This window comes from Colossoma macropomum, unplaced genomic scaffold, assembly GCF_904425465.1.
Source record: "Colossoma macropomum unplaced genomic scaffold, Colossoma_macropomum, whole genome shotgun sequence".
Taxonomy (NCBI): Eukaryota; Metazoa; Chordata; class Actinopteri; order Characiformes; family Serrasalmidae; genus Colossoma; species Colossoma macropomum.
In genome coordinates, this window is record NW_023494790.1 from 33,121,152 (window position 1) to 33,144,716 (window position 23,565).

Sequence of the window (23,565 nt, forward strand, 5' to 3'; positions counted from 1 at the left end):
CTATAAACATGGACAACATTCAGTGTCCAAGATAGTTGCCATGTAGCAGTCGGCAACATCATGATATTTTATCGATGTGGTAATAAATAATGTCACAATATGCTTTTCTTAGCATATCATGGATGTCGTCAGTATGTAAAAAACACTGTCTAATCACAAGTTCCATTACAAAGTGAGCATAATTAGTCCTGTTTAATTGGATTTAGAGCAGCTCAGTTTGTCAAACACTGAATAAAAATCTCTGTAGTTGTATGTTTATTATTCTTACAGAATGTTTTATATGTGGCACTACAGGTTCTATTTTGTCTGTTCCAACTTACCAAACCACAGAAAAGAAATATCGTAATGCATATTGTGTATCATGAAAATATGGTGATGCAGTATTTTTGCCATATTGCCCCCTCCTAGTGCTATTATTCATGGATAACAGTGTCATTCTTCACCACACCATTCATTCACTGACAGCCTAATAATAACTGTAGTGTTAAAATGTTCCTGGGATGAAGTAGGCGTAGATTGTGTAATATATCAGACTGCACACCACTGTAACTTTTTTTCTCTGACTTTTTTTCAGATTCTGACTCACACCTCATGCCTGAATAAGCTTATTTGCATCAAACTCAGGCACTATCACTGCTTGGTGATCTCCACCCCGCTCATATCGTAGAGGGAGGTCCATGCTGTTCTCTCCTTCGCTCTGAAGGGAACGTCTGAAACCTTCAATTTGGCCCCTGAGGCAAGTTTCTCCCAGATCGAAGTTTGTTACTTAATGACATCATGCATTACTTGATGTTCGGCTGTTCCCTGCTGGTGCTGGTGAACCTCTCGGGTAAGTTTCAGTCTTAATTTTTTGATAAAGAAAACCTGCACAGCCTGACTTCTAGTTGGAGTCTTATTCCTTGGTGCATTTGGTGCATTTCTGAAGATCTAACTGCCCTTTTTGGTTGCACTGTTTTATTTATGTCATGTATATATATATTTTTTTTGTTCATCTTTAATATATTAAACTGCTGAAGGGCAGAAATGTTTTGCATACAGTGGATGCACTGCAGCCTTGTTTTCAGCGTTATGCTTCCTCTCCATCTGTGCACAAAAGAGGAAGTCAGGGCTTCAAAACATGTATGTGCATTTGCAGATCTTTAAACCATTTCACATGCCTGTTATATGTACAGTAGCAGTCAAAGGTTTGGACGCACAATCTTAAGGCATTTTGATCTAATGACTCGTGTTCAAATGCTTAAAATGGTACTCTAAGGCCTTGTTCGTATCAGGGGACGTCTGTAAATACTCACACGTTTCCTCAGGGACGAAACTCTTGCGGGCGGTATTAACATTACTGCAGTGAGTTTCTAGTGGACTGTATTTTCTACAAATTCAGACTTTTGCATCTTCTATGATTGTATCAAATAACTAAAAAGTTGATATAAGTGAGTGCTTTATACCTGTAGCTGCCGTAGCACTTGATGCTTTAATCTCACTTTTCTAACTGACTTTATTTCCTCTCAGCCTTCTGCTCATGCCCTCCCATTGTGGAGAGGATACAGACAAGGTTGAGTCACCCAGATCATGTAAATGGTTGAAAGACTTTTCCAAAGTATCCATCATTCACAGTAAGGGAGAGGTTTTATTTGGAAATTTCCTTTAGAATCGTCTATAAAATTTTAGTTTTTAAATTACTTAACGGTTTAGCACCTTCGCACATTCCTGAGTGGCTGATAGATGATCTTCGAAATCGAGCTTTGAGATCATCTAGTGCTGCTTCTCCATATTCCATGTATGAAACTAAAAAGGAGCAGAGAGGTTCGGTTTTTATGCACCAAAGATCTGGAACACATTACCAATAAGCGTCCGTCAGGCTCCTTCTGTCAATGTTTCTAAAAAAACACTTAAAAATATATTTCTTTACTTCAGCGCTTAACTGGTTTTTATTGTTTTCCTTGTTTTTTACAGGAATATTACTGTTACTTTCTTGTTAGCTGTATTTTTATTGTATTTTTTATACTTTTATCTTGTGCATTTTAATTTGTTTTATCATTAATATATCCCCTTTTCTGCTATCACTTTAATTTGTTGCATTTTTATTATTTGTTTATTTTTTATTATTTTTTCTTGTCTTCCTCTGTTGTTTTTACCTTGTATTGTGAAGCAGTTTGAGCTGCAATTTTAAGGTATGAAAGGTGCTATATAAATAAAGCTTATTATTATTATTAAGTGCACTAAGTACGACAAGTAGCATCAGTCTGTAACCTTAATTGTCCAACGTAAGTTGACGTCTGCCTTAAAAATCACCAAGACCTTCGCTGAGTGCAGTGAAAAACAGTTGGCTTGTCATTTTTTCAATGGCGGAGGAAGAAAAACACTGCTGCAACTGATCCAGACAGAGGTAAACGTAGCAAGTAGCACCTGCGAAAGAGGAAATTAAGCCAGGACCATGTAAATTTAATACCGTCCAAATTGGGCTCAAGACAAAATACAAATAAAGTTGATGGTTGTGTTTGAATCCACTTTCAAAACAAAATATTGAACCGAAGTGCCCCTAGACAGGCAGTTCTGAGCAGCCGACATGTAGAACTTCTTCAAGCTAGTTGGAAAAGAATCCCCAGGGGCTCCTCCTGAACCTTCTTGAGAGAATGCTGAGCTGCATCAGTGCAAAGGAGGGCTACTTTCTTAAAGAATCTAACTTAAAAGACAGCTTTGACTTTCTGTTTGACTGCAAACGTCCATATATGTTATTTTACAGTGTTATTACTGTTAATGTGGGAAATAAGAAAACCCCTGTCTGTAGCTTGGTGTCAAAACTTTGACTGGTAGTGTACTTCCACAGTGCATTCATATCAGGTTTGATGCTTGCACTCTTAAAAAAGTCGGTTCCTCTAGGGTTGTTTGGTAAAGAGAATGGTTCTATACAGAACTATGAACACTCTAAGAACCCTTTGGATGCTCAAACAGCCCTATGCATATGTGCATTCTTTATAGCACCAAATAGGGTTCTTCTGTTGTTACAAACTTGACATCGACACAGCAAAACCCTTTTTGGTGCTGTAAGGACCCATTTTCAGAAAGGTTCTACATAGAAACAAATACAACATGTTCTCCATCAATCTTTAGAACATTTCACCATGCAAAGAACCATTTAAGCATGCAGATGGTTCTTTTTATGTTCAGGATTCAATTTAGAACCATTGTCCTAATAAAGAACCCCTGACGAAATCAGAATCCTGTGTAAAAGTGTAGATTTAAAATGCAGACAGTTGTAATTGAACGTTCATTTTCCTCTTTGTCTTTTCTCTATGCAGGCAGTAAAGCAAATTTTCAGGTACTGCAGAAGCCCAGGTTTTATGGCGTTAAACCAGGAAAGACAGTGAGCATTCTCTGCTCCATTTCTGACACCAGCCAAAACCCAGTGGTGGCAAAATGGTACAAGGCCAAGGCACATAAAAATGAAAAGAAACCATACATGAGCTCTGAAGCCAGAAACATGTCATTAAAAATCAGCAATGTACAGCTGGAGGACAGTGGCATTTACTTCTGCGAGGTGATGAACATTGTTGGACATGGAACAGAACTGCAAGTGTTGAGTAAGTCTATGTGTCCTTGAGTAAGGAACTCATGGTTATAGCCTCAGCTAAGTTAAATAATATAGCAAAAATACTCTGATACGTTATGCGTCATGTTTCATTTTTCTGAGGTTAATTAACAAGTTGAAAAGAACAGCATTTAAAAAAAGGCTATGAAAAACTATTAATACAATTTTTTTTTCAACATTTGAAAACAAACTTTTTAAGAAAGACAAAAAATCTAACTACAAAAAGCTAAATGAATGAAATAAGATGATGTTATAATAGGCTGACATCTAATCTTATACTAGTCTTTCGTGTGATATGTGAAGTGTTCTCATAAGTATTCACGATGGCTATAAAGCCAATCCACATAACCAGTTGTGTCGCACCAAAAAACCAAGCATAAACTGTCTTTAGGATTGTGTAGCATTTTATGGAAAAAAATTTTATTAATAAATGAGCATGTTTTGATAAACACAAGCTGGGTTGATTTTGAGGAAAACAATATTACATGGAAGTGATTGTGGCAAAAAAAAAAAAGCACACAAAACAAACTAAGTTTTTTGTTTTTTTATTTAGTTAATATTTTTTGCACTATTTTTATTATTGTCACAAATATTTACATGTGTAATAATGTTTCCCTCTGAATAAATAAACTCATTTTGCAAATGGACAAAAAAACAGAGGAGGCAGTGTATATTTCTTGCTGATTTGTTCCCGAGCATTTCAGACACATTCTTAGAAGAGCTTTTCTCTTGTCTCCATCAGGATACAGCAATTCCAAAAAAGCTGAACAGAGGAGCAAGATGAAAGATTTTGTCATTTTCCTCCAGACTTTTCTCCTCGTGCTGTGTATAGTTCTTCCCTTGGTTTGGCATTACAGACTGGTGAGGGCTACACGCATCAACACAGACACAAACATACAGCCGTTCTTTGCACTCAAACATCTCTGCCAGTTTTGTCTTTCACACAGTCTGATTTAAACGTAATAGATGAGAATATTTCTTAAAGTATTTTTTAAAAAGTAACTCAGAAACAGAAGACATCACAAAAAAGAAAGAGAAGGTATCTTACAGAACAGGAAATTGTCTCAAAGCATCCCAATGTTAGAGGAGGCATCTCTTGGGAGAAGACATTTCAAAGATCTCAAAGTGAGGAAGGTATCTTAAAGTATGAGAATGCATCTCAATTTAAAAGAAGACATCTCAACATAAGAGAAGGTATCTCAAAGTGAAAGATGGTATTTCAAATTGAGAGAAGACATCTCGGTGTAAGACAAAGTATCTCAAAGTGAGAGAGGACATCTCAAAACAAGAGAAAGGATCTCAAAGTGAGGCGACATCTCAAAGTAAGAAAAGGCAAACTAACAGAAGGCATCTCAAAGTGAGAGAAGACGTCATCTCAACATAAGAGAACGCATCTCAAAGCGAAGCAAGTCATCTCAAAGTAAGAAAAGGCTTTTTAAAGGAAGTGAAGGTATCTCAAAATAAAAGAAGGCTTTTCAAAGTAACAGAAAACAGTATGTCACAGAAAGAGAAGGTATCTTACAGTAAAAGAAGTTAGAGAATGCATCTTAAATAGAAAGAAGACTTCTCAGCATAAGAGAAGGAATCACAAAGTAAGAGAAGGTACCTCAAAGTGAAAGAAGGCATCTCAAATTGAGCAAAGAAATCTGAACGTAAGAGAAGGTATCTCAAAGTGAGAGAGGATATCTCAAAGTAAGAGAAGATATCTCAAAGAGAGGGCATCTCAACACAAGAGAAGGTACCTCAAAGTGAAAGAAGGCATCTCAAATTGAGCAAAGACATATGAACGTAAGAGAGAGTATCTCAAAGTGAGAGAGGATATCTCAAAGTAAGAGAAAGTATCTCAAAATGAAAGAAGGAATCTCGAATAGAGAGAAGACGTCTCAACCTAAGAAAAAGTATCTCAAAGTGAAAGGACATTTCAAAGCAAGAGAAGGTATCTCAAATTGAGAGAAGACATCCCAATGTAAGAGAAAGTATCTCAAAGTGAAAGAGGACATCTGAACATAAAAGAAGCTATCTCAACGCAAGAGAACGTATCTCAAAATGGGAGAGGACATCTCAATGTAAGAGAAGGTACCTGAAAGTGAGAGAAGACATCAACGCAAGAGAAAGTATTTCAAAGTAAGAAAAGGCATTTTATATTAAGAAAAGGCATTCTAAAGTAAGTGAAGGTATCTCAAAGTAAGAGAGAACATCTCAAAACAGGACAAGGCATCTCAAAGTGAGTGAAGGCATTTTCAGGGTAACAGTAGGTAGCTCAAAGTGATAGAAGACATCTTAAAGTAACAGGAGTTATCTCAAAGTAAGAGAAGGCACCACAAAGTGAGAGAGGACATCTCAAAACAAGAGCAGATATGTCAAAGTGAGGCAAGACATCTCAAAGTAAGAAAAGGCATTTTGAAGTAAGTGACAGTATATGAAAGTAACAGAACCTATCTCAAAGCGAGAGAGGGTATCTCAAAGTGAGGCAAGACATCTGAAATTAAGAGAAGGCATTTCTCTTAATGTAAAGGTATCTCAAAGTAAAAGTAGGCATTTCAAAGTAACAAAGTATCTCAAAGTGAGAGAAGACATCTCAAAGTAAGAAAAAGTTGACTTGATCTTTGGCCTCTTATGCTTTCAGCTTAAAGCGTTTTTGTTTTTTTTTACATTTACATGATATTTTCCAAATGCTGTGGAATCCTGTCCCATTAGCCTTCACTCTCCCACTCCACGTATTTTTCAATATTTACTACCAGCTTTCATTGTCTTTCATTGTTTTACACGACCAGAAACAAAATCATCTTAGAATAGGACATGAGAGCAATCCACATTCTACTAAGCCATCACATATTATTGCTGACAGCAGAATTCTCTTGATGACTGAACTGACTGTTCAGGACCTTAAGATATAAATTTGCTTATTTATCTTGTAGCGCACACTTCCTACTCAAGTCTATGCACCTCCATCTTAGTCAGCCATTAGTTCCTGTTCATTTGAATTTTAGGGGACATTTTGCAATCTTTTTGCAGACAAGGTTGGCCGTACCAGTAAATGATTTAGCATTGTTGATGCATTCATGCCATAATCATAGGAGTTAGATTGAACATCTTGTGACGATTTTGTGCTGCTTCGGTCATGGGAGGTTAAAAGGCCAAGATATTCTCTTATAGCCAAGAGAAAAATTACACACGCTACTTACAAGTGAAGTTTATAGGAAAGTGGCTTAATGTAAACTTACCGGCCACTTTATTAAGAATAAAATGACATTCATCTGCAGCCACATTGTTTTTATATTACAGAAAATTTTTGATTTAACACTTTGTCTGCATGTCAGTGAACAGATCTGCTCTTTTTCAGGGGAAGAAGGAGGAGGCCGTGTATGAAGAACCTGAACGTGACCACACTTATGAGGTCAGTGGGTTCATCACTTTATTCAGAGGTGCTCCTGGGTTTAATAAGATGGTTCTTCAGGAGTTCTTTAGAAGGCAGTGGTTCTATTTATGGTATCTATTTATTCATGGTGAAATGGTTCTTCAGATTGATAGAGAATGTATTGTTTATGGTTCTACATAGCACCGAAAAAGGTTCTTCTATGGCAAGGGTGCACAACTCCCGTCCTGGAGGGCCGGTGTCCAGCACAGTTTGGTGATTTACCTGCTCAAACACAGGTTTGAGTAGGGAAACCTCCAAACTGCAAGAACAGCAGAACCTTTTTTGGTGCTATATAGAACCATTTTTAAAAAGGTTCTATGTAGAACCATATGCAACACTTTGTCCATCAATCTATATAGAGTTCTATATTGAACCGTTCTGTGTGTAAATGGTGCTTTGCATGGTGAAACGGTTCTTCAGATTGATGGAGAATGTGTATATGGTTTTATACACTCTTTAAAAAGATGGTTCTTCAAGGGTTCTTTAGTAAAGAGAATGATTGTATTTAGAACTATGAGTTGTATGTAGAACTATTCTATGCTTAAATATTTCTTTGCAGGGTGAAATGGTTCTTCAGATTGATGGACAACCTGTTGTATATGGTTCTGTGTAGTACCAAAAGGGATCTGCTGTTGTTACAAGCTTCATATCGTAAAAATAGCAGAACACTTTTTAGTTCTATAAAGAACCGTTTTTAAAAAGAACCATATACAATGTATTCTCCATCAATCTCAAGAACCATTTCACCATACAAAGAACTGTTTAAGCATGTAAAGGTTTCTTTGGGTGGTCATAGTTCTACATATAAACATTTTCTTGATAAAATATCCCTTGAAGAACCATTTTTTTGAAGACAACACATTCTCCGTCAATCTGAAGAACCATTTCACCATCTATTGGACCCAATTCCTTTACTAAAGAACCCTTGAGAAACCATCTTTTTTAAGAGTGCAGAAGTTTAATCCATTAAATCAGTATAACACAACACAGTATGTGCTATTGTAGCATTTTGTCCAATAATAAAATTAAAAGTAACTTTTTCTTCTTTTCTTGGATTTAAAGGTATTTGATAACTTCCTTAATGAAGTTTTATTCTTTAAAATGTCAAAACTCCACATCACTCACTAAACAAGACAGTATCAGCCTTATGCCAGCACTGCATCTTGGCTATAGAAGCTAACTAGTGGGCTAGCCGATGCCGACACCTCAGATAATGCACTCCTTAATTTTGGGACTCTCTTTCATCAAAGTTTGTTCTTGTAAGCTTTTTCTTTTCCTACTTTGCTTTTTTAGCTCATACATTTGGTCTTGGTCAAGTGAATTGCATCCAGTGCAACCACAAATTAGCATCTGAGCTGTTTTTTTTTAATAAATCCAGCCAGTCAACTGGCCCAAATTTGAATGACGTATGTAAAAAGAATGATAATCATTAGTGTATGTGTGAGGATGGGTGGAGGGAAATGAATCTCAATAAAATAATGATAATAATATAAATTAAAAAAACAGCCAATCAGCAGCCCTGAATTTCCTGGGACACCTGGGCTTAAGCGGGTAAACCCACATATTAAACCACCAGTGACTTTTATTTTTTACATTGTCGTGATTCCAGCTCTTTTCAGTGAGTCAGATCGATTGATTCAGCTCACAAAGAGTCGTCTCTTTGCCAGTGTTCCCCCAAATTAGGCTAATTAGTTATATAATTACATGTAATATCATGTCATTATTAATCAAACCTTAGTCTAACTTACAGTTAACCAACAAACAATCGCATGTTGCTGCTGTCTATAAAAACCTTGTGTCTCCATAACTCCATAACCTTGTAATGTGAAAAATATACATACATACATACATATATATGTCACTGCTATCAGAAGGAAACCTTGTATCTCCAAAATGGTAACTTTACAGCAGAAGATAACAAAAAACATACTTTACTTTTAATGTAAGTCAATGGAACCAGACTTATTTCCAAGTCATTTTGGGCCATTTCTTTTTGTCCATTCATCATGAAATTTACAGACAATGTAAAGGACTACACACATTGTCAAAAACTGAAAAACGACCAAAAAATGGAGATACAAGGTTTTGCTCCGACAGCAGCGATGTGTTACTAAATAATATATAATATGTATAAAAATGTTAAATAAAAGTATAAAAAGTTAGATTTTCCTCCATCACAAGTTAAAAACTTTGTTTCCTTCTCCTGTACAGTCCCCATGTTAGAGATATGAGGTACGTTATTTTAAAAAAGTCTGATTTTGGTTAGTAGTTTTACTAAATGAATTTCGAGAGGCTCGAATCACAGGACAGACAGACGGGCTGTGCAGGCAAATCTGTCAACCAGACCTCAACAACCAAAGGCATGTGGGTCAAAAATCAAAGACAGGTCAATAACAGGGTCAAACTAAAGAGGTGCTCTCCCAAGAAAAGGCCAAGAATGAAACCAGTGGCAAAATAATACAACAAGCAGCAGGTGTTGGGGATAATGAGGGGTCCTGGGACAAACAGATCATAATCTGTCCATTTATTTTGTCGTCATTTACAGAAATAAATAAATTAATTAATTAATAGAGCCAGCTGAAAGAGTCGAAGGACGCTGTTCTCCATCACTCTTTTCATGACCAGACAGACACTGTGTGCAGGTGTAACACTGTAATAAGTCAAGCGGTAACAAAACAAGTGTGTTTGGCTTTCTGAAGACGCTGTGTGTGCGTGTGTGCATGTGTGTGCGTGTGCATGTGTGTGCGTGTGTGTGTGCATGTGTGTGTGTTACGGTTGGTTAAATTCTCAGCACAATGTGCTGCAGCCATCGTAGCGTGCAGTACAGGAAGAGGAAGTGTTTAGAAATAGAGAGAAGTGCAGAAAGCATGGCGTTGTTATGGTGTGTTTGCTCTCCATCGCTCTTTTACTTTCACTCCAGCAAAGCTGCTCATTCAGAAATTCACTGTCCTTCAGTTCAGCTCTCAGGTTTTACTGCTGCTGTGAGATCATCACACTCATTTAACTTACCCAATAAAGCTCTCTCTGTCTCTCACTCTCTCTCTCTCTCTGTCTCTCACTCTCTCTCTCTCTCTGTCTCTCACTCTCTCTCTCTCTGTCTCTCACTCTCTCTCTCTCTCTGTCTCTCACTCTCTCTCTCTGTCTCACTCTCTCTCTCTCTCTGTCTCTCACTCTCTCTGTCTCTCTGTCTCTTTCATCTCTCTCTCTCTCTCATTCTCTCTCTGTCTTCTCTTTCATCTCTGTCTCTCATTCTGTCTCTCTCTCTCTGTCTTTCTCTCTCTCTCTCTTTCATCTGTCTCTCATTCTCTCTCTCTCTCTCTGTCTCTTTCATCTCTGTCTCTCATTCTCTCTCTCTCTCTGTCTTTCTCTCTCTCTTTCATCTGTCTCATTCTCTCTCTCTCTTTCATCTGTCTCTCATTCTCTCTCTCTCTGTCTCTTTCATCTCTGTCTCTCTGTCTCTGTCTTTCATCTGTCTCATTCTCTCTCTCATTCTCTTTCTCTCTCTGTCTTTCATCTTTCTGTCTTTCATTCTCATTCTCTGTCTCTCATTCTCTCTCTCTGTGTCTCTGTCTCTCTCTCTCTTTCTATGTCTCCCTCTTCCCTCTCTCTCAACTCTCTCCTCTGTCTCTTTTTGTCTCTCTCATGTCTGTCTCTATCTCTCTGATAACTTTCTCTCTCTCTTTGTCTTTCATCTCTTCTGTCTTTCATCTCTTCTGTCTCTTTCATCTCCCTCTCTCTCTTTCTGTCTCCCTCTTCCCCTCTCATCTCTCTCTCCCCCTAACTGTCTCTCTCTCTCTCTCTCTTTCTCTCTCCCTTGCTATCTCTCTTTGCCCTTGCCTCCCTTTTTGTCTTTCCTCTTTCTCTGTATCTTGCTCACTCTTGCGCTCTCTCTCTCTCTCTCTCTCTCTCTCTCTCTCTCTCTCTCTCTCTCAGGGTTTGGAGATCGAACACTGTGGTGGTGATCTGTATGAAGACATTCGTCCTTACTGTCAGGAGTCTCAGGGCCCAGAGGCAGCGTGGGAGGTCGGGCACCCTGGAGTCGAGCCCCCTGACGTGGAGCCCTCTGAAGACAAGCCCCCTCAAATTGAGTCTCCGGAACAGGAGTGATCGAGCTTCACACAAAGACATGCAGGGAAAACAGTGCTGCGCTGAATGTCCTCGATCCAGATGTGTGAATCAAATATCACATCAGCACGTTTACGACAAAATACTGATTTAACTGATTTATTTTTTTCATGTGGAAATGATGCACACATTTGAACCAAGTACATTTAATGCAGCACTTTTCCAATGTGGAAGGTGTCATATAGTGCATAATAATAATAATAATAATAATAATGATAATAATAATAATAATAATGATGATAAATGAGAATGACATAGCCACATTGTTATTAATAATCATTTGTAATACCTATGAGTGACATAGCCACAAACTGAGCAAAATCCACCTGAATGTACTCGGTCTGAGTGGATTCCACTGGAGAGTAAGGAATTTCCTTTTTAAAGCCCCTTTTTAACCCCGTCTGTATGTTTTAACCCCGTCCTAAGTGTCTGTATGTGGCTCCATAACTCGGTTCCTCGCTCTCATAACTACAGAACAACACGTTTTTAGGTTAAAGTCAGTGTGAAAGGGAAATCATAACTCATAACTAAGTCTCTGAGCTAGCCGAGCGCTCTCTCGATGGTAGGTGGTGGGGGTGAGAGGGGTGAGAGGAGGTGAAACATTTTTTTTGTTAATGTTATTTTTTTCCACCCACTGGTGACGTCATGAAAACATCAGAAGTTGTTTAACCGCGAAAGTTGATAGAAGATTACAGGAAAACATGAATTTAGTCTCCATAATGATACAATATGATGAATCATACTTAATATGAACACAAGGTAGGTGTTTCTAATAAAGTGGCCAGTGAGTGAAAGTACAAGGTAGGTGTTTCTAATAAACTGGCCAGTGAGTGGAAGCACAAGGTAGGTGTTTCTAATAAAGTGGCCAGTAAGTGGAGTTACAAGGTAGGTGTTTCTAATAAAGTCACCAGTAAGGGGAGGTTCAAGGTAGGTGTTTCTGATAAAGTGGCCAGTGAGAGAAAGCACAAGGTAGGTGTTTCTAATAAAGTGACCAGTGAGTGGAAAAATTGATGGAAGATTACAGTAAAACACAAATTTATTCTCCAAAGTGTTACGATATGATGAATCATCCTTAATATGAACACAAAGTAACAAGTGAATAGTTCTGACTTAAGTAACTGAATAATAAACCAGCGGTTAAAAAAGCGCGATAGTCTTCAATTAAGCAATAAATCTCCTGAGTTACTGACTGGTACAAGATTATGATCAGCCCCCCATTAAAGAAAAGCCAAGTACTTTGATAAAAGTACCTCAATCATTTGTTCTGTTACTGTATTTTATTAGTCATGTACTATATCTGTGATTACCTCTCTGTTTTGATGTAATTGCTTTATTCCTTATCGTTTTGCCTGTTTTTCTGCTGTGTTTATGGCCAGCTTGATCTTGGTTTATTGAAGCCGTTCATTTCTTAAGGTGCTCTGTGTTTCAGTGATGAGAACTACATGGAAAGGAACAGCTCTGATGTTGGGGCTTGTTCCGCCACAATAAAGGCATGTGGTCATCAGCTGTCGGCTCTTTCACTTCATGTCTTCCACTGTAAACAGGAGCAAGACAGTCAGGTGTTTTCCACACAAAGCATTTTCTAAACTCAGCGGATATAAACATTTATAAGATCATAGGATAGCTTTTTTTTCAGCTTAACTCCCATCATAAAATCACATTCATGCAATTTAGTGGGTAAACGTTGTTCACACTGACATGCTGAAAGTCCTTTTTCTTGCCTAAACAGACTGAAAATAACACCAGGTTAAAACTAAAAGGAGTTGCTGCGCTTGGTAGCCAAATCTGTTTAGGAGAATGTGAGCTGAACAGATCGCCATCTTGTGGACACTTTAAACATTACACTGTCTCTAACTGGGGGAGGGGTTTCTAATAAAGTGGCCAGTGAATGGAAGCACAAGGTGGATGTTTCTAATAAAGTGGCCAGTGAGTGGAAGCACAAGGTGGGTGTTTCTAATAAAGTAGACAGTGAGTCAAAGCACAAGGTGGGTGTTTCTAATAAAGTGGACAGTGAGTGGAAGCCCAAGGTGGATGTTTCTAATAAAGTGACCAGTGAATGGAAGGAGAAGGTGAGCGTTTCTAATAAAGTGGCCAGTGAGTGGAAGCACAATGGGGGTGTTTCTAATAAAGTGGCCAGTGAGTGGAAGCACAAAGTGGGTGTTTCTAATAAAGTGGACAGTGATTGGAAGCAGAAGGTAGGTGTTTCTAATAAAGTGGCCATTGAGTCAAAGCACAAGGTGGGTGTTTCTAATAAAGTGGCCAGTGAGTGGAAGCACAAGGTGGGTGTTTCTAATAAAGTGGCCAGTGAGTTGAAGCACAAGGTGGGTGTTTCTACTAAAGTGACCAGTGAGTGGAAGCACAAAGTGGGTGTTTCTAATAAAGTGACCAGTGATTGGAAGCAGAAGGTAGGTGTTTCTAATAAAGTGGCCAGTGAGTCAAAGCACAAGGTGGGTGTTTCTAATAAAGTGGCCAGTGAGTTGAAGCACAAGGCAGGTGTTTCTAATAAAATGGCCAGTCAGTGGAGGTAGAGGGTGTGTTTGTGTAATACTTTGCATTTTTTATGCGGTCATATCAACTGATGAAAAATTAATTACTTTTTTAACTACTAAAAAAGTCACAGCACTTCCAAAATCTACGACTGAAGCATTTTTTATTGAGATGCAAACAATACAAAACTTTCACATCCTGCTGAAAATATCTTCAAATTTTACACATAGTCCAAGGGGTTTGTTGGATAAATAAATAAATACCGGATCTATAAATAAATAGCTTGTTTCAAACACATAAATAATCATATAAATGATAAAAGTACAAAAGAATCCCTTACGTAATTCACAGTTTCATATCTTTGAAAAGAACATTAATTCAGAATAAATCAAAGTGAATAAATAAGAATAAGTGAACCTCAGTATAAAACGGTATGAAGCAGAAATGACTGGCTGAACATGTGAATGTATGAAACCAATACTGAGTGACTAATAAGGCTTATTTGCGAAATAATCAGCAGGGAACGACTCCAGGAGGCTCAGAAGGTCCAGCAGCTCTTTTCTGATCTGCTCCCACACGTTGATCTGGTCACCCTGTAGGAATAGAGATATTTCAGAATGCAGCTTAGACAGAGGCGCGTTTAAAACAGAACTCCTGGGTGGGGGGAGAGGTGGTGGGGGTGGGGTTTAGAGAAACATCTCACCGTGTTGTTGTGGATGAGACCTCTCAGCTGTTTGAAGTACAAAGACAGTCTCTTATTCGTTCTCACTCTGATGGGCACCTGCAGCAGTGAGAGAACAGAGCATCAACACACGTCCTGTCAAAAGTTTGGGGACGCCTTGCCCTCTTTTGAAAATGTCCAAGTAAAATTCAAATGATTGAAGAGCAGCTTTAGTCTAAACAATGCTTGGACGGTTTTCTTTTCCAAGCCACTGTTGAAGGGGATTTTCACAAATTCTCGAAAATATCTGCATAATTAAGTGGTTGAGATGTAAACAGAGTCATTCAGAGTGGTTTGGTGTGAAATGCTCTGAGATGTCAGAACTGTTCACAGTGGTGGTGATAGGAACCAGACATCCACCTCTAAAATCTTCCTCACAGACAGCAAAAAAAAACAGTATCTTGTGAAGTAAAATTATCTTAAATACAGTCAATAAATCTAATATTTCTCCTGTTGAGATTATTGAAAGCTTAATTTAAGATTATTTAACTTATTTCTAGACTTTTTTTACTTGTTTTAAGAGATTTTATCACGTAAAATTATCTCACTGTATTGGCAGATAATTTAGCTTGTTTTATGAAATGTGCTTGAAACCAACAAAAGTATCTGTCAGTATAGTGAGATAATTTAACTTGATAAAAACTAAAACAAGTGAATAGGGTCGAGAAATAAGCTAGAAAATCTTATACCAGTGCACAAACATTTCCAAACATTTCATTTCAGAAATATTAGATATATTGACTAGATTTAAGATCATTTCACTTCACAAGATACTATTTTTTGCAGTGCAGAAAGTTATTACATGAAATGGTTATGATTACGCTGCCTGATATCATTGTTTTACGATAGTTTTTGGAAAGTTTAGGCCTAATATGTATTTATAACAATACATGCAGGTCATCGTGAGGACAAATGGTGCCAATTTTACCACTATTCCATAATACTGTATCATCAACATTCCATATAAAAATTTAGAAGGCATGTGTATGCTGACTGGTGGCTTTGGATAGTAAATAAAATGGCTGTATTTGGCTATATGTTCCATTCACCACCACTGTAAAGAAATCTGAATCTTCATAATCAATCACACCAAACCACTCCGAATGACCCTGTTTACATCTCAGCCACTGAATTATTCAAAAATGTCGGAAAATCAGAGGAATCTCCAAAGGTGATTTAAACACCTGGAAGGTTTGAGCACTGATGATGGCCTTTGGCTTTCTTTACTCACAAAGGACAGCTTTTATCAATTGTTCCTTCAGTTTTGCAGTTTTTTTAAAGACACTTTAAAACCGTGAGAAGGAAGAGGAGAACTTACACACGAGCGCAGTTCCTCCGTCTCATAGTCCAGCATGCTTAAGAAATTGTGCAGCTGCTCTTTGTTCCAAGGCACTGGATCAGCCTCTGTCAGCAGAGAGGAGATTTCATCCAGAGTCTGGATGACCAACCAGACCTGTTTGACTGGCTGCAGAGAGAAAGAGAACGAGACAGACTTACAATACAACTTCTATATTTAGGTTCTACAATTTGTGAATTTCTGATTAATGCTCATACAGTGGCCAGTGAGAGGAAGCATAAGGTGGGTGTTTCTAATAAAGTGGCCAGTGAGTGGAAGTACAAGCTAGTTGTTTCCAATAAAGTGGTCAGCGAGTGGAAGTACAATGTCGGTGTTTCTAATAAAGTGGCCAGTGAGTAGAAGTACGAGGTGAGTGTTTCCAATGTAGTGGCCATTTAGTGGAAGTACAAGGAAGGTGTTTCTAATAAAGCGGCCAGAGACAGGAAGTACAAGGTGTTTCTAATAAAGTGGCCAGTGAGTGGAAGTACAAGATGAGTGTTTTCAATAAATTGGCCAGTTACTGAAAGCAGAGTGAGTGTTTCTACTAAAATGGCCAGTGAGAGAAAGCACAAGTTAGGTGTTTCTAATAAAGTGGCCACTGGGTAAATGATTTATTGACTAACCTGAGAACTTGTGTGGTGGATGAACCAATCAGCATCAAAGATGTTGCCGTTCTCACTGTCCCCACCGGTTCCTGTACCCTGTACGAAAGAAAACAACATTGCATTAATTCCAGACAGATTGTTAAATGACCAAATGTCCTACTATGTCACTTATTTTCACTTAAACAAAATTTCAAAATCAATATCTCACTATTTAAACTCAAGACTCACCATTTCTCTAAGCAGCGTCAAGCAATTCCCGTGGTACTGCCTGAATTTTCTGTAGTTCCATCGGCAGCTGAAGACAGAGCTCACACTGCACAGAGTCAAAATAAGGCAAAATTGCACTAAACACAGAAACTTCGCCATATCTTCTCCAAACTTAGTCACTGAAGTAGAACACAGTTGTACTGTTTGTAGGCTACTAAGCTTCTTATATGTCAGTCTCCAGTTCTCAGTGAGAGCTCTACTCTTTTGCAGTTCCATACTGTCCACTGTTAATATACAGTATTTATAGGCAACAAGAGAGAAGCGTAATCTAAGGAAAGCCACACAAGCCCGAATTTCACTTTCTGGACGCGCTGACCGTAAAACAATAAAAACAAAGCCACAACGATTACGTGCAGAAGGGAGCCGCTGCACTTTCGCAATACCACCACACACACCTGTGTGTCATTATTCTGCATGTGTACATTATCTGTTGATTCAGGCAGTGAAACAAGAGACATTACTGGGTCGGTTATAATGAATGCAGTGCTTTTGTCTAATCTGTTGATGGTATACAGCCTGGAGGGACATTATATGTTCACTTACACATAATACACAGCAATTACTGATCCATATGGGCTGCTTTTATTCACAAGTAGACATATTTCTTATTTGTTTACATTTACAGCATTGGGCAGATGCTCTTATCCAGAGTGGCTTACAATTTACAATTACACAGGTAGGTGAAGGCAGAGTTAGGAGTCTTGCCCAAGGACTGTTATTAGCGTACTGTGCTTGCCTGTGTCTACACCATGAAGGGCAGAGGTGTTACTCACTATACTACATCATGTATATGCATGTAATTCTATAATTATATTATATGTTAACATAATATAGCATTAAAAAAACATATGTTATAATCCTGCAACATGTCTCTGAGGATATTGTTGCTGTCCATTTTCAACAAAAAGAAAAAAAGGATATCCATCTCCAACCATACAGCTACTTTTATTTATAAACAGATATACTTTATGATTAACTGTCATATTCTTTCAGTATGGCGTCCATTTTTTCCATTTCTTTTAATTAACGCAGTTGTTTAAAACAATTACATCACACATCACCACAGTGGATAAACAAATAAATAATTAACAAGAATAAATTGAAATAAATAAATAAATAAACAAATAGACAAAGAAAAAGTAAAATACATAAATGAATATAAAATCAAATCAGTCAAATAATAAAAATAAACAGCAAACAACAATGAAGTGATATAGAAATAATAATAATAATAATAATAATAATAATAATAATAATAATAACTAGACTTAAATATAATATATAAATATTAAATATATAATAATAACAAATAAAAAATATATAGTAAATAATCAAAAATCACAACATAATCTTAACCTCTTATTCTCCAGGGTATATTTTGGTTTGTCCATCTGAATGTACATGACCAAATCTTAAGGTAAATTATTCAGTAACTGCATGAAATAAATGCAAATTTTTATTTTTATTATTATTTTTTTTTGCAAAAGCCCCCCTCAGATTAACAGAGCATGTGTTTTATGATCATACTCATATTGCTATATGCTTACAATTTACTGCTGAGAGCCAAAAATCTTAGACGCTGTTTGTATTATTTTATGAAAATAATGTTTACAGAGCAGATCACTGAAGAGACGCCGTCTGTTTATAGTTTATAGCCCAGATTTGTGGAAAAAAGTGTCGACTTTCAGTAGATAAATAAAACTGTGAGTTCAACTTCTTTTATTATAGTTTGAAAATTACATCACCCATCTATTTGACTGGAGAGAAGACAGTTACAGCCTCATATGACCCCCACCTTTTGAATGTAGCTTATGAAATATGAAAGTTATGAAGAATATGACTAAGTGCGTTTTGGAACCCGTTTAAATCGCCTGTTTATTGGCTGACTCGATATCGTACAATCATATAAATGTGTATTCAAACTATATTGCAAAACTTTAGATGTTTGAAAACTTTCTGTTCTTACAGGTAACAGTTTTAAGAGATGTGATCTAAAGCTTCATTTTCTCTTTGTACATGAACATTCGGGGGATTTTCTGTTGTCACGTTGGCCCTGACGCTTTCGTCATCACGTTGATGACGAAACAGCGTTCCAGCGTAGCTGGAGGAAATTCCTCAGAAAGAGAAAATGAAAGACTGAGGGTAAACACCGAAATTCGCCGTGTTTCTGTCCGCGTTCATACGGAACACCGGTTCGGTTAACACCACGTACCGTTTCTTTGGCCTGCAAGTTCGCTTTTACGCCGCGACTCGTAACGTTATTTGAGATGTAGTTTCAAAAGTTAGCCGTGACAGCGGAACTGGAGCTGAGTGAGCGCCCTTGGACTACAACTCCCATGATGCATAGCGAGAGCAGCGGGAAATATGGCAACACAACAGCTTGAAACTGAAAGTTTTGAAGCGTTTTGATAGATTACGCTCCGAAATCTAGTATTAGACAGACAACGCCTGTAATAGACATCATAAAAATCTTTTATGTGGCGAATCGTGATGTGTCGTGTCTCATAACGGCTCTTTTCTCGCCTGTTTATTGGCTGGATCGATATGATTCACATTGTGGTTTACAGGCCGGTCAAGTTCGTTAAAAATGATTTAAAAGCCTTTCGCGGTAAATTCACTTAAAAAACGAAACAGAAAACCAAAAAAATAATTTCACCAAAACTGAGCTGAACGCCACAGAGCCCCTAAGGTGACACGGTGATTATTATAAAATAATAATAATAAAAAAGATTACTATATTGGGGCCACAACTTACTGTAATGAGGCCACGAATTATGAGAAACTTAACTAATGGCCTCAATATAATAATTTGTGGCCTCAATACACTAATTAGTGGCCTCGTTATTGTAATGTGTGGCCTGAACATGTTCATTTGAAGCCACACCTTCTTAAAAAATAATCACCATGTCACCTTAGGGTCTCTTTAGAGATGAGTAAGTCAGTGAGATGGACCAGTGAGAAGTACAATTATTTACATATAGGTCAGACAAGGACAACCAGTCTCCACATTGAGCTCGATTTACACAGCAGAAACTAACTGTGTTACGGTCCAATTGATTTGTAGAAATAAAGTGCTGCGTTTACTGGCTTTGTGTAAAGGTTCAGTTTGCCGATCCTGATTCCAGCTTTACTTCCAGGACCTTTAAGCTTCAAGCTCTTTAAGCTATTTACTCAAAGAAAAACTGGCTTTCAAAATCTCAGAAAAGTACTAACAAACCCCGGAGGAAAAAGAAGTGTGGGCTACTAAACTGCTGTCTGAGGTACATTCACTTCATCAGTGTCTAGAAATACTAGGGATGCACAATCGCAATTGTACAGAGACCCTATAGTGACACAGTGATTATTTTTTAATAAGCCGTGGCCACGGACTACCATATTAAAGCCACAAGTTTCTCATAACTCGTGGCCTCAAAATATTAATTTGTGGAATCAATATAGTAAGTTGGGGCTTCAATATAGTAACTCATGGCCTTAATACATTCGTGACCTCCATATAGCAAAATACGGCCTCAGTGTCATAATTGGGCCTCAATATAGTAATTAGTATCCTCAATATAGTAACTTGTGGCCTCAACATATTAATCTGTGGCCTCAGTATAGTAACTAATTACTGCAGTATATTCATTTGTGGCCTTAATATAGTAATTTGTAGCCTAATGTAGTCATTTGTAGCCTTAATATAGTAACTCATTACCTTAATATAGTAACTTGTAGCCTCAATATAGTAACTCATGGCCTTAATACATTAATGAGTGACCTCCATATAATTTGGGCCTCAATATAGTAATTAGTGGTTTCAATATAGTAACCAATCATCTCAATATAGTAACTTGTGGCCTCAGTATAGTAACTAATGGCTTCAGTATATTCATTTGTAGCCTCAATATAGTAACTAATGGCCTCAATATAGTAACTCATGGCCTTAATACATTAATTTGTGACCTCCATATAGCAAAATACGGCCTCGATATAGTAACTTGTGGCCTCAATATAGTAACTAATGGCCTCAATATATTAATCTGTGGCCTCAATATAGTAAATTGTGGCTTCAATTTAATAACTTATCGCCTCAAAATAATACCTAATCACCTCAATATAGGAACTTGTGTCTACAATATATTAATTTGTGGCCTCAATATAGTACCTAATCACCCCAATATACTAACTTGTGGCCCCAACATATTGATTTGTGGCCTCAATATAGCATTTTGTGGCCTCAATATAGTCACTCATGGCCTCAATATAGTAACTAATCCACTCAATATAGTAATTTTTGCCTTCAATATATTAATTTGTGGCCTCAATGTAGTATGTTGTAGCCTCAATATAGTCATTTGCAGCCTCAATATAGTAACTAATCACCACAATACAGTAACTAACTTGAGGCTTCAACATATTAAGTTGTGGACTCAATAAAGTAACTAATGGCCTCAGTATATTCATTTGTAGCCTCAATATAGTAACTCATGACCTCACACATCTTGGTGCAAACAGACCATCAAAAAGACTTTGTGAATGTTTTTATGGATAAAAGCAAGACATTGTGAAGAATGCTTAAAATAATGCACAGTTCACAGTGAATATCAGCCAACACACCTTTGGAATTAGGGGTGAAGGTATGATTTATTTTTCGATTTAGGGTGGAAAGCAGGGATGGAAAATAACTGTATTTTGTTACTATACTTCTGTTTGATTTTCGAATATTTGATATTTGTATTGTAGGATTTCAAGGCCTACTTGTTTGTCACTAGTAAGCATGAAGGCCCACAGGAAAACAAAACCCTTAAAACTTTGTGACATTTTTGACAGTGTGTCCATTCCTGCCATATGTGACGTGTATCACTAAATATAAAATATACAGAATGGTAGCAAATTACATGGAAAGTGTTTTGTAGTGTTGCGAGTGAACAGCTTTGACATTGGGGGGAGAATGTTTTTAGACTTTTAGATAACATTTTTAATGTTTTTAGAGTCAAGGGGCGAAAAATCGCCAAAACTTTTGTGTGTCGTTTTTGCAGACCTCGTATTTTTTATTGTTAAGTCAGTTATTTCTCACTGATTTTAGGACAAAGTGCCATTGCAGGACCAGTGGAGTACAACAGTCATTTGCATCACACACCACCAAAAAAACGCAAACTTTTAATGAATTCAAAAAAACATTTTCTTTTACTTTTTTTTTTACTTGAAAATGTTTCAACGTAAATACTTTTTGACTTTGACTCAAGTAGTTTTCTACTCATCGTTCCACTTTTTACTTGAGAATTTTTACAAAGTAGCCATAGTTTTGCTGAAGTGCAATTTTTCTCTATATTTTCCACTCTGTTATATATATATATATATATATATATATATATATATATATATATATATATATATGTGTGTGTGTGTGTGTGTGTGTATATATATATATATATATATATATATATATATATATATATATATATATACACAGGGAGATTCACTCAAAAGAAGCCCTGAATATTCTGCTGTAAATCCTGTTAGAATGAAGCAATCTGAACCAAGAAAATACACCACATATCTTGACGTATGTGTAATCAATTGCATTACATGCGATGCTGGAAGTAATCTCCGTTTTCTGCCAGTCACATCCATATACTGGGGAGCACATTGCACATAGTTTTGTTCAGATTGCTTGATACTAGCGAGAGTTATTACAGAATATTTGGGGCCTCTTTCGAGTGAATCTCCCTATATATATATATATATATTTAGATTTAAACCTATTAGAAGGTGAAAAAACACATAGGCCTGTATGTAACATATTAACAATGACTATATATATATATATATACCAATGACTATATAGGGTTGTATATATATATATATATATATATACATATATATATATATATATATATATATATATATATATATATATATATATATATATATAGTCATTGTTAATATGTTACATACAGGCCTATGTGTTTTTTCACCTTCTAATAGGTTTAAATCTAAAAATAAAATTAATAATAATAACATAACCTAAACTGCTTTTCCATCAAACAATAATTTGATAATGGTAATGTTGACATTTTTCAAAAAAAACACACACACACACACACACACACACACACACACACACAAAAACACATGCATAAGCCTATGCAAAAGTTCAATAATGGCCTTTTGTGCACTGATAGAGAGCCTTTTGAATAGAATAACGAGGCAGCAAAGAACTGATTATTTTCTCACCCTAACAGCTACACTAACAGCACCATCTAGTGGTGCCACAACAACATGGTGCATTACCACTCAGACCTCAGTATACAGTTCTATACAAAAGTTTTAACACCTGCTGGTCAAATGACATGCTTTGTTGATTTTGTAAGTGAAAATGAGTGAACACATGAGAACATAACATATATTTCTGTTCTTTTAATACACAAGTTCTATTTATTTGCTGAAGTTAAACATATTGGAAAATATTTAATGTAAAATGTGACATAACTTTTGCACGGGCCACATTTTTTTTTTTTTTGTCCCAGTATATGAATTATTACTCATTAGGATTCGTCAAGCAGGAATAGTTTTTGACATTATTTATTGTCATTCATCAGTATGCACATGTACAGAAGAACAAACGGGTATTTACTCTGACTCAGTGGTGCAGTGCAACAGATCATAGAAGTATTAAAAAAAACACTAAAAAGATATAAAGATTATAATAAATGCATATAAAATATACATGTAAAAGTGTAATCAACAGAAGTATTATTTCTTAAAGTGTACTATGTATGTATAAAGTGCACACGTGCATGTGAAATGCACAGAAGTAAACCAGCTTGTTGGAAAGTAAGGTGACTTGAACCAAGTGATATTGTCACCAGAACAGAATCTGGGTGAAGCAAGTAATACAGTACTTTTGCTGGGCGTTGTTGTTAGTGGCTGTGTGTAATTAAAGGGATAGTTTGTCAAACACTCAAACACACATTATTCCACTCAATGCAGGTGGAGTCGATCAGCCAAGACATGTTGGATGTCCAAAGTTTGCATCTT

General features: G+C 36.8%; 2 protein-coding genes across 2 annotated transcripts; one reads left to right on the top strand and one right to left on the bottom strand.

Annotated features, from left to right (window-relative positions):
• Positions 1–650: 650 nt before the first annotated feature.
• Positions 651–11,979, top strand: cd79b (CD79b molecule, immunoglobulin-associated beta). The gene is made up of 5 exons (XM_036573140.1): positions 651–829; positions 3,297–3,578; positions 4,329–4,447; positions 6,930–6,983; positions 10,938–11,979. Exons 1-5 carry the CDS (start codon positions 778–780, stop codon positions 11,109–11,111), a joined length of 681 nt encoding a protein of 226 aa, XP_036429033.1. The 5' UTR covers positions 651–777; the 3' UTR covers positions 11,112–11,979.
• Positions 11,980–14,078: 2,099 nt separating this feature from the next.
• On the bottom strand, positions 14,079–16,644 carry ifnphi4 (interferon phi 4). The gene is made up of 5 exons (XM_036571644.1): positions 16,507–16,644; positions 16,297–16,374; positions 15,656–15,802; positions 14,320–14,397; positions 14,079–14,209 (listed from the first exon to the last, which is right to left on the bottom strand). The coding sequence occupies exons 1-5, from the start codon at positions 16,642–16,644 to the stop codon at positions 14,105–14,107; spliced, it is 546 nt and encodes a 181-aa protein (XP_036427537.1). The 3' UTR covers positions 14,079–14,104.
• Positions 16,645–23,565: the final 6,921 nt, after the last annotated feature.